Source organism: Lycorma delicatula, chromosome 2, assembly GCF_047948215.1.
Source record: "Lycorma delicatula isolate Av1 chromosome 2, ASM4794821v1, whole genome shotgun sequence".
In the NCBI taxonomy this organism is placed as follows: domain Eukaryota; kingdom Metazoa; phylum Arthropoda; class Insecta; order Hemiptera; family Fulgoridae; genus Lycorma; species Lycorma delicatula.
Window position 1 is genome coordinate 184186312 of NC_134456.1, and position 13017 is coordinate 184199328.

At 29.0% G+C, this 13017-nt stretch overlaps 1 protein-coding gene and 1 long non-coding RNA gene across 2 annotated transcripts in view; one reads left to right on the plus strand and one right to left on the minus strand.

Annotated features, from left to right (window-relative positions):
* The window catches only part of LOC142319494 (uncharacterized), a 493718-nt gene that overhangs the window by 74808 nt on the left and 405893 nt on the right, over positions 1-13017 (plus strand). The gene's annotated exons all lie outside the window — the stretch shown is intronic.
* Positions 1-13017, minus strand: part of LOC142319493 (T-box transcription factor TBX20-like) — a 264934-nt gene that overhangs the window by 59486 nt on the left and 192431 nt on the right. The window contains exon 3 of the mRNA XM_075356826.1: positions 10006-10279. Coding sequence (XP_075212941.1) covers positions 10006-10279 — 274 coding nt within the window. The remainder of the gene's footprint in view (positions 1-10005; positions 10280-13017) is intronic.

Genomic DNA, 13017 nt, shown 5'->3' on the forward strand with positions numbered 1-13017 from the left:
TGGCGTTAGTTTCTAGTTTTTTTTTTTTTTTATTAATCATTTAGTATAACATACATACTTTAGGATTTCATTCATCTATAAAAACCGCGTTTCATTAAAAATACAATAAATAATTTTTATTCTCTTTTGTAACTACAGCCCTAAGCACAATTACATTTACCCCTTACTCCTTTTTTTTAGGTAATAAGAAATTACTTTTATAGTGTGAGAAAAAATGCCAATCCTAACTGAGGTTCAAACCGAGGACCTTTCAAATCAAAGGTAGAGAAACTACCACTCTGCTAAACCACATTTAAATTTTGATATGTGACCTTTTAATTCATAGTAAATTCAAAATTTTCCCTTTAGGACAAAAGGGAAATTTAAAAAAATGTTAAGTTTGTCCAAACTTGACTTCAATGCTAAAACTTTTCACAAGTTTGATATTAGTATAGTTCTTTGTTTGTAGCTTTTTTTTGTTTAGAATAAACCCCGTACAGAATTCAGTCCAGAATCCATATTTACATCTGTATTTTAACTGGAAATAGGAGGCCCAACTTAGGTATTTAAATTAACTGAATTATTTTACAGTACAACCCCTTCTAAGTCATAAATTACATCTTGGGATGATCCACAGGCGCTTTATCAGATGCCATCAAGAAACGCTATTTCTACAAGTATCGATGTCCTAAGCATGGGTAGGAGTGAGACCTGTAATCTCAGAACAAAAGATGAGAAATGATCGAAAGTAAAGAAAAAGTGTTTGGGGAAAATCAAAATCTTCTGTAGGAACTACAATCCGAGATAAATAATTATTCTATCCTGAAGAATAGAGCTACCAAAGAAAAAGTGCGGAATTCCAAAAAGAACTAACCTCTTTTTTCCTGAAATTGCGTACAGCCTGAGTAAAAAATGCAAATTAACTTAAGTGGTACATGACGGTTTTCATCAATTTCTATGATTAAAACTAAATTTTTTTTTTGCGGTTATAATATTACATGTGGGTATAATTTTACAAAGCATTTTATAAAAGGAATGGTATTTAAAAAGGATAAGTGGAAATAAGTTTGTTGAGGGAAACGGGGGTTTTTATAACGAATTTTTTTTTTTATGCTTCAGAAGTTCTTATACCTTATTTTTGTACGGTTATACAACAGAAAAAAAGACAGTGGATTCGAACATTGTATTGCACCTGACTCTATTAATTCCAAAAAGTACAAAACTAATATTCCTTTAATTTTTACCATCGTAGTTATGTTTACACATTTTGCTTTACATATGATGATATATTTTATCATACTTCATGATAAAAAAATCACAAAATCTACGAACTTTGATCAGACCAAGCAGCAGTTATTCTTTCTCCAGTTACTGTGCTCAAAATCACTAAACTTTATGTATCGCAGAATAAACAAATCTTAGCTAAACTACAGGGCAGTAATAATTATGAATGACTATTTTTGAAATCAAAAAAATTTATTTTTTTAAACACAGCATATCAATTTTTTTTGAATTCGTAATATCTTAATGATAGATAATTGTAATATAATTTAATTTTTAGCGTCATATTTACTCTTTTTATGAAGATACGATAAAGTAAAGATTTAACTGAGAAGATACTGTGTAATTACCACGCAATTTTTGTAGTAAAAATTTCAAAACAGTTTTATTATACCAAATATGTTTTATAGTTACAGGAATACCTTTCACAAAATCCATTGCAGGTTTTGTTCTTTATTTTTTTACGTATAAAATAATGTCTCAAAAAAAAAAAATAATAAATAAGTAAAGAAAAAAGTAAAATTAATAACACTCTTAGATGTTTGTAATAAACATTGAAGTTCATATTAAAAAGAAAACTTACGAGTATATATATATATATATATATATATATATATATATGTATACACACACACACACACAGACATTTTAAACTTTTCTTTTTATGTATAACTTGCCTAAGCTCGCATCAACCGTAACATTACGTTTTTAATTTTATTCAGTTACCTAACACTTGTATTACAGAAATACAAAGTTTTATACCGTTTATTACACTCTAAATTACAAGATGAAATTTGTTCATGATGGATACATAATAATTTCTTATGTGATTACGTGACAAAAAAATTTTGTTAGCTATACATTAAGCCTGTATTTGTTTTTTTTTGTTACTGTTCAACTCAAGTATTAACTGAAACTTCTATTAAGAAATTTCTCGGTTTGACATTTGCAATACTTTTTCCTTCATGGTATGAAAACCTGTTCATAATTAGATTCTTTCTAATACTCTGTAACAACTGGATTCCACATCCTTTCTGATTCATAAGCCGGCTTATAACCATGGTTATTCATCATGTGTTGCCAAAAATAAATAAATTCACTTTAGTGTTAGCAATTTATTTTTATTTTATTTTAAAATTACATAGTTTATATAGATTAATAGAATCTAGTTAATTCTATTGGAATAAATTACATTTATAATTTCTGATTTTACTTGGAAGTTATACGATTGTAAACTTAGTTTACATAACAGCTTTTTAATGAAACATCAAAATATTCGAGAAATAATAAAAAGTAAATTTCTATTTCCCAAGTATTAGTAAAAAAGAACTTTGTAATTTTCTTTAATAATAAGTTCGTCGAAAATAATTTACTATTTGTTGTTACATTCTATAGCTTCAGGACTTCTATGAAGATTACGCTTCTTTATCATCATCATTATCACTCTTCATCTGTTCTTCCTCTTACTTTCTGGTCTTCTTTTTCAATTTTTTTCCTTTTCTGTATATTCCTTTTTCATCTTTCTTTTATGGTTCAAAGAGATCTATTTTATTCCATTTACTAAAAAGTTCAAATTATGATTGCAGATATGTCTTTATAGTTTACGAAGTAAGGAAAATATGATTCCATTTAAACAAGTAGTTGACTAATTACATAAACAAGTCATTTACTCATAATTCAAATAAACATCTGTAATTCATTGCTATTATTATTATTTTTTTTTAGTAATGTAATAAATGTTTAAAAAAATGTTGTAGCCAATATTTACATTGTGGTTTGGCTTTTTATCATATCAAATAATATTATTATATTTTCTCATTGATGTACGAGTAAATAAAATTATAGACAAAATTTCAAATTCTGACAATTTTAATTTGGTTTTTATCAACTAGATTTTTGAATTAATTTACATACATACTACCCAACGGGGAAACCTCTGAATAACCGGTACTCAGGTCGACCAGGCGAGTCCTAGGACTGACCCAGGATCTCCCCAGGGCTGAACCCGAAGCCACAGAACTTGCTTTGCTTGCCATACTATTCTGGCCAGAAGACTCCACCACCTGGATCCCTACATTGTTCGTTACCCTAATGGTTGTGAGAATAATATCAATCAATAACAATTAAGGTATTCAGGCTTTACAGAAACCTGAAAAAGAATCTAAATTGCAAAAGACAGAATGGTAGTAACTGTGGTAAATAAAGTGGACAGACTTTTGACGAGGAAAACTCTACAACCTGTTTCAGTTGTCATGGTGCTCTATAATAATTTCATCGGCTATGTGGCAGATATGAGCTGTATACCATATACCAAGGCAGGCAGGCAGACAGACGGATAGATAAACAAACTCTCAAACATTCTGCTTTGTATATATATCTGATTATAGGATATGATGTTGTTTAAGTCCATTTTCATTAATTTTTAATTAAAGAAACAATGTTTTTGGCCATGTATTACTTACTGTACATATTGTCATTATATATATAATTTTATATATTTTATATATCATATCAAGTTATTTAATTTTTACATTATATTTACCTAAAGTTATTTTCATCTGCAAAACAAATTATAAAACAAAAAAACAATGAAACAGTTTCATATAGAATTTAATCTGTTTTATAATGGATTTTCGAGTTCTTTTTGTTTTTTAATTAAAAAAAAAATATTGAAGAATAATGAATATTCACAATGTTAGTGAATTTTAGATTTAGGTGTAACTGTTAATGCTTGCAAAAGAGATTTTTAAGCTAGCTAACTCATTCGTAGTCAAATCCCTTGGCTCTAATGTTCGGTTCAATTTGAATTGTCGGATTCGAATTTCATCGATTCATTTTTAATTTGTATGTGGTATATCGGGTAACGAACGAGTCAGTTAGCGAGAGCAGTAACAAGGGGATGCGGTAACCCAATAACCAGCAGTGAAGCGTTGGCTGTCATCTAATTTCTCTTTTTGCACATTCTACAGCCGGTTAGTTGTTGTGAACGTGAATTATCGCCCCGGTAAAGTTAGTTCCACCTACCACCGACTGGCGCGTTGCTATTAATAATTAATGTCATGCACGATAACGCGGTTGCATTTGTCAAACCACCGTGCAGATTCAAAATGCACGCATTCATATAGGTTAATATCATCCGTTTTATAAACCCTTTTCCATTTTTAATTACGTGTTTCGATGTAAATTATTAATATAATAATAAAAGTACGATAAATCATTCATTTTCCTTATCATTAGAAAAAATAAATAAAAACAGAATTTACTATTATCAAACGTTATCAGTAAATTTACATATTTTTAATAAATGAACTCGATTATGGAAACATATCTATTACCATATATATGTTACTATAAACAATGTTTTGTTATATTAAATTGGCCCTAACCCTTCTGAGCACTCCCCTATATATATATTTTTGATGCAAATAACCATGGTGTTTTTTTTTATGTTTTGATTAATTAATATTCATTTATCATCCTAATATGGTTATTTAATAATTAAAATTTTGAATATTTAATCTCCATTTCAAAGGCCTACATATCTGTGTGTGTGTGTGTATATATATATATATATATATATATATATATATATATATATATATATATATATAAGGCCTACTATATATTTAATAAGGAATTATGTATTATAATGAAAATGTTAATGCAATAATTAAAAAGTGCAATACAGTTAATTCATTTTTTTACATTATAACACCTCCTTTAATTTACATATAGCATATGTAAAGGCTAGCCTGTTTTGAATAATTAAATAAAATTTCAACAAAGAGATTATATTTTAATTAATTTTTAATTGAACATGTGCGTACTCTATGAAAAGATGAAATTGGTCAAGGATTTACACGAAAAAAGGTTTTATTTTCTAATATAACCGCATATATTTGAGCACTTAGCGGATCATAACGGGTATCAAATATCACATCCAATTAAATAAAAACCACAAACATTATTATTAAAATATGAGTTAGTAATACTTTATATAATTAGCTTAATTAACTAAAAGTACACATCAAAATGGCTTTGAGGATTAATCCCATCCTGGTGTGGTTATCCAGCTCTAGGTAATTTACAACAACCCACCGGGCTGGTCTAGTGGTGAACTCGTGATCGCAAATCAGCTGAAGTCTAGAGTTCTAAGGTTCAAATCCTAATAAAGGCAGTTACTTTTATACGGATTTGAATACTAGATCGTGGATAGCGGTGTTCTTTGGTGGTTGGGTTTCAATTAACCGCACATCTCAGAAACGGTCGACCTGAGACTGTTCAACACTACACTTCATTTATATTCATACATATTCTCATTCATCCTCTGAAGTCATACCCCACGGTGGTTCCGGAGGGTAGATATAAAAAGAAAGAAAGGAAAACTTACAACACGAACACGGGAGGACGCATCTAAGATCCCTGAATAACAAAGCTGCACATATGAGAAGACTTACGAACTGTCATACGAATCTATCTACCAATGATTATCTAAAAGTGTAAAAATGAATGTAATCAATCTTACGGTTTATATTTTCAAGTCTACGGCGTTAAATCTTATATAAAAATATAAATGCGAAACTTTGTCTGTTTGTTTGTTTGCAACAGCATCACGCGAGAACCAACAGACCGATTGGTTTCAAGTTTTCAGGATACATTTGTGTTATCCCAGGAAAGGGTTTAAGCTTTAGATCGAGGGCCTAGCTCTATTAAAATGACTAATTATTTGTTCTTTAATGAATCTCTGTAAAGTATTTAATATTGTCTCTACCATGAAGGTTACGAACGCGTCGGGGTCCAAGGAGCGGAGCCCCCCGGCTAGACGGTCGGACGAATGCCCTGAGTGCCTTGTATATATAAAAATATGACAGCTACGCAGGAATAATTAAAAATTCAGTTAATTTTGGCTTTAAGCTACATTATTTTTTAATAATTTTTAAAAAAAAGTAAAACTTTTTATGTTTGTTTCATGATGTTTTTGAATAGATATTTTCGGTCACTCAGATGGAAATTAAATGCAAATTGATTGTGAAATAAAATACAAATAATAATAAAAATACAAATGTAAATGAAGAAGAAATATTTTACAATTTTTTTCAAACTTAAATATTCATGGATTAAAATTGTAATATTTTATTAAAATTAAAAAATATATTTCGCATGATGCGTAAATATATCTCAATACAAAAATTCTTTGTTTTATTTTTATTGATTTTGAGACAGAGCATTTGTTTTATAACGCCAGTAATTTATACCATGTTGCTTTTCCTTAAGTTATTGCATTATCTACATATGTAAACTGTACTGATATGTTAATGCTTTGTTCTTGTTCCATTTTTAAGTACTGAAGCCGAATATTTAATTGAATATCCTTAAAAAGTCTGCTATTTCAAAGCGAATCAGTTATAGAAAATCCCAAAGTTTCTATAATATCATTTGTTAAAACGTACCACTATGTACGTTTCATCAGTTTTTGTTATGTAATAGTTTGTGTACTAGTATTATAAATCCTAGATTACAAAACCAGGAACTGTTAATTTATAATTAGCATATATAATAATACGATTAGGTATCGGCTCTCACGGAAGGTATTCATACTGTACGTTTATTCTATTCAGTATTCCAGCTGTCGTGAAATGTAATTATATAAAATAATTGATTCACGTCTGAATTTTTGTATAAATCAATTTTATTTGTAATGTTTATTAAATTCTCGTAACAATTGTTTTAAAGTACAAGCATTTTTTTTTTATACTATGTTGGTTAACAGCATTTTATGTCAGAATTTACTGACGTTTTCAATAGTTAATAAGGTTAACCTTAACTTAGTTCTTAAATTTTCACCTCATTCTAAATTTTTTATGGTCTTTTCCGACAAATTTAAGTCGACTTTTTTCTATCATCTATCGCTCACATTTTCCTAAATCAAGATTTCCATGCCGTGCTTGAATTTCAAGCTTTTATTGAGAAATCACTAATATTTTTCTTTAATAAGAAAGGTCAAATAATATTTATTTTAAATTTAAAAAAAATTATTTATTAAATAATTACTTTTAGACATTTTTGAGGGAATATTTAAAAATATATGGCAAAAAATTACAAAATATTAATTGTAATAGTTTAACAAATGATGGTAAATTGAAAAGAATAAATATTGTAAGAGTACAACGAGAAAAAAGTAGTAAACATTCAAACGAAATAAGATGAAGTATAGAAATAAAAGTAGAAGAAACAAAAGGGGAAGTGAAAAAAAAGAAGAGCATAAACAATAAGCCTACAGCTGCAGTGCAGCAAGTCGCAAACAAGGAGCAATAACTCATCTATCTGAACATGAACAAATATATGTAAAAATATGTTTTCGTATAAAGAGGCGGAAGAATAAAAAAAAGTACGTCTGTACTATTCCGGTAGACATCTGGGGATAACACGAGCAGGGATGACACCCGCAGAGACAACGGCACCTGGTGACCGATGTCGATATTAAAGATTCCCTTGAGGATGAAAACAAGTTTTTCTTTTGGGAATTTAATCTTGCCTGAGATCAATATGATGCAAAGTGTATCGTCTGATTCTATTTATATTTTCTGAATTGCTAAAGTGTAACTAAACTCAACTATTTTGATTCTATCGCTAAATAAATGACAGAACTATTTAATCTTTTAGGAAGAATATTTCTATTTGAACGGAATATTTATAAAAATGTATTACGTTTATTACAATTCTGCATATTTCTACAAAAAAGAAATAATGCGTTCTAGACAAGAAGAGTAATTTTATGTGCTACTTAGGAGAGTAGTTTTACGTGCCTGCGTGCGTGTGCTTCCACCTTGATTAACATACAATAAAGGTGCAATTATATCAGTATTAAAAATTTCCCAATCCAGGCTTTATGTCTAAAAACTATGTAACTTATGGTAACGTATTACGTACGCTAGATTTCAGTCGTTTGTGTTTTTTTTTCAGTTCGTGTGTGCTCTGATGTCATTTTTATATGTATTAAATACATCGTAGAAAAAGCAACTACGATATATTTTTAATATTAATCACAAGATATATTATTCATGACCCACGGCGTACCGTCCTGTCAGTAGATAGCCGTTAAATAAAAGGATTGCAATGAAATATATTTTACTGTATAAATTATATATTTCATTCATTTCTTTTGACACATGTTTGTTTTTGTTGTAAAATAAAAAACTGAAATTATAAATGTATAACAAAAAATTAGTATAATTATGAACGTACATGCTAATAATTTTAAGCAGAGTGGAGAAAATGTTTCAAAAAATATTCTTGTAAAAGTACAATATAAAGAAACTGAAATGATGCAGAAAGGAGAACAGACTGGAATGATAAGTAAATATTCTAAGGGTCAGTCTAAATTTAAATTAAAAAGCTTTCGTAATTAAATAGATCTGATTTTATGCATCTTCATTTTTCATGTACAAATAAGATGAGTTTATGCATTCAAATTTAAAAATTTTTCATTTTATCCTCCACTGATTTTATATTTATAATTATAATTCAGATCATAATTATTTTTTCGTAATTATGTTTTTCTGTGTTTTATGATGCTGCTCATGTCTAGGTTTTAACACAGCTTTTTTTTCGGTTGTACAAATTAATTGCTGTATAACTCATTTTACTACTCGTGGTTTAGTAAAACTTCTTTTTTTTTTAGCCTTCGGAACCATCGTTAGGTATTATTTTAAAGGATGAAGATTAAATATTAATATTTTAGGGTGTAAAAATGCCGTGTCTAAACGGTATTCGAACCCAGGACCTCCGTATGAAAGGCCAAAACGCTACCACTCGCGCCACGGAGGCCGGAAAAATGCTTAGTAAAAGTACTATTACCTAGGTATACTACTCAGTATACCTTGGTATACTAGATAATATTAGATAGTATTAGAACCTAGATAATACTATTATCTAGGTAATAATACTTTTACTAAGTATTTTTACTAAACCTTTTTTTTGTAGCGACGGATGTCCCTACACGATCAATACAGGCAACGTATCTTATCAGTGCACTTACCGAATAAAATATTTTTTTAGATCTTACGAAGGATTTGACAATCTGCGCTACGAATTCTACATATTAAAATGTAGCTTCTCTCAAAGTTTAACTGTTTCTTGAATTCAAAAACATAAAAATTTAATTTAAAAAATAAATTTTTGCTACGGTCATATATCTTCTATTTTGGTTTTATCTTAAAGAAAGGTATATAACCTCTAAACAATGCAGTTTAAAAGTTCTTAACTTGTCCTTTAATTCTTGTCTATTTAGTTTGAAAAATAAAATTATAAACACAATTTGAAAATGTTGGAAAACTATGAAAAAAAAATTTGAATTTAAAATTTTGTTTCTTTTTTAATTTTTCTATCGGTTTTAGTTTCACCTTTGAATTAAAATTTTTTTTCTAAATGAGGTTTTACCAAGTGGAAATGTTTTTATCTTTTTGTATCACTAATGCACTGTAAGAATTTATCTGTGTGGTAATTATTTTCAACGAAACCAAGAACGATTAAAATAATTTTTAATATTTTGTCAAGGTTGGTGAGGTAAATTCTGTGTAAATATAAGAAACACTAGCAATGATCGCGTCAATTTATTTTTAAATATTGGTTTTTAAAAACCTCAAAACATCATTCCTAGTTTTGAGAAGGATTATATTTCAACGTATTTTCATTTATTTTTGGGAAAAATTTCTATAACTATAAATATTAATAAAAAATAAATACCTGGCCATTTTTATCCATTTCGTTGTTTGTAAGTTTAACTTTTTCAAAGGAGACAACTTGTTTTCTAAGTTGTTCTCCTGTGAATGGTGAATCTGGATGCATATATAGTCTACTTGGTGCTGGTGGATCAGCTTTTCCCGCAACCAGCCACGACGATCTATGATAAGCGTATCTGTACCTTTTATTATCTACTGGGACGATATCCATTAGAACTGCATACCTCTGTTCTGGCCTTAATTCGTTAAATGATACCCTAAGTGTTGGAAACATTCGCCTGTAACAAAAGAAAAAAAAAATTTTTTTAATTTTTTTAAAATATTTAATAAAATAATAATAATTAATAAACTTTCTACAAATTTAATATAATTACGAATTAGAAAATTAGGTAATTGTATCTTAATTAGCTAATTAATATATAAACCAATGAAAAAACTTTTACTTAGATTAAAATGCTACAACACGATAATAATGCGTAGAAATGAATAAGAAGCTTACGTATCTGAAACAGCGTACATACGATGAAGTAAATTTGAAAAATTTTTGGATTTAACAGTGATTATTTCCTCACATGATAATTTTGATTATTTGATTTTCCAAAACATTAAATAACACCTATGGATGTATTGATTGTTATTTTTTAACTTCGGTTTTACTTTTACGAACCAGCTGAGAAAAAAGAAACGTTAAACTGCATGTCTGAATATATTTGTTTGTGTCTGAATCGAATGAATTAGATGATTACTTCAAACTTAAAAGAATACTTATTAGACATTTTATATGGCATGCGATTTTCTTTATAGTGCCAAAAGAATTCTTTACTGTATGGTTTTCAACGTACAATACATCTGACTTGGTCAATGCAAAACCAATGATTAATATTATGCTATTTTCACTGTAGGTAGAAATGAATGATTTCACGCGGGATTGTGGGAGGATAGGCGTCTATCATCAGTAAGTAAGTAGCCTTCTAACTTTCTCTGGGTGAGGCTGTAATAGATTCATGTAGTGAGTGATTCCTGCATGAAAGGACACCGTCCTTTTTTTACCATCCACTTCTTTTTTGTACCATTGGTTAATTTTTCTGAACTTTATGTTCTGTGAACATAGATAAGTATCGTTTGGTTCGCGGTAATGGTGCGGGTTCTGGAGACCTAGTGCAAATTTGATTTAATTTTATAGGGCAGGGAGCCTATTGATTTTCCGGTATCTGTCCGATAAGCCTAATATTAAAGTGCTTTTCTACTTAGAAAAGAGAGTATATATAATGTATTGTTACTCACAAAAATGGGTAGTATGTTATTTGTATCTTTACATTTTCCGTTTTCTTATGATTGGCACACGTAGAGCATCCGAGGTACAGCAGATACTAATCAAAGTTGCTTTCTCTGATAGCAATGATGTATGTAGAGTCAATCCTTGTGGGGTATCAGATTGAAGGTGTCACTTTTAGAGTTGGATATAATCTGAATTTCTGTGAGCTTTTAACTGTACATTCGATGTAGAGATGAAGAATATGTAAAAAAACAATTCTCTTCTTCGCTTTCGCTTGTAATCCTACTATTAGACGCTTGCTTTTGCTGAGTATCATTATTTGTATCGACTTCTATCTTTATCATCTACAATGTTAGATACCTAAATTACATACAAATGTAGTGGCAATTTGGTAATTTGGGTCTCTTATATAATAATGGGTCCTGTTATTGAATTATATTAATAAAAAGGCACATTTTGATAAGTTTTTTTCTAAACAGCTAAATCTCGTTTAGTATTAACGTAATTAGACGTGTTTCTGTTTTAGGAGAAGTAAGAGACCTAAATTACCAAACTTATCAAATTGTGCCTTTTTATTAATATAATTCAATAACAGGTTCTTTTTTGTATTATAGATTACTTTATTTACAAATTTTCACTTTCAATTATTTCGCTTTTAAATAGGATACTTTAAAAAACAAAACAGGTTCTTTCTTATCATCAACATCTGATAGATTATAATTTTATTGGATATCAAAATCCAAAGATTGCGATTTGTATTCAAAATAACATAGAAGCCCCGTTTTTATATAAATTTATTAATAAAATCCACTTTTGGAAGCTACATATACGATTTTTTTTTTTTTAACAAATAATAAATTTTTTAAAATATGGTTAGTGGAAACACTCAAACTAATGATATTTTTTGACATTTTTATATAGAAGTCGTCCTTCTCTGCACATTTACGTTGGTGTTTAATAGTCTAATGTAGTAAAAATCCACTTGAGCGCTGATTTTTTTTCCCCCATGATTGGTGTTTATTTATGTAAACATCCGGCTTTATTTGTCTTAATTTAATTTTATTAATAATGTAGTTATATTTTTAAATTAAATAAATTTAAACTTGTTATGGTAATCATATTTATATGCATTTTTTAAGTGTGTAAGGCTGTAAATCTATACGTGTGTGTTCATTTTATTTTATTATTGTTTTATGTATATATATATATATATATATATATACTTTTTTTTAAATGTAAAACCACATGTAGGAAGATGACTGTCACACTTGTCATTTTTATATAAAAGTAGCTTATAAAGCTCGTTAGAGGAGGATAGTGACATCGTCCTGAACAAAAACTGTGAATATTAAAAAAAAGACGGATACTTTGGCTGTCTGTTTCATATTATATTATAGTACCTTTCTTCAAGCAGCTTGTGTGGTGCGGTGAGCCTCTCATAATTCGAACTCAGAAAGTAAATCCTCTTATAAGAGTATAATGAAAGCGTCGACACGCTGGCAGGTGATTTATGTCACCTGAGAGCAATATATCACCTTCTGATTACTACTCCGGCTTGATTACGTGAAACATACAGTGACGACGCCAGACAGGTAACAATATAACATCGGTCACCTCGTTTTATTCATATACGAAGTCGACCGACTCGACTACATGTTAAGTGTTAAACATCACCGACCAGATCTTCTATCTTCAAACCAACAGACCACTATGGAATTGCCGACGACGTAGCTACCGCAC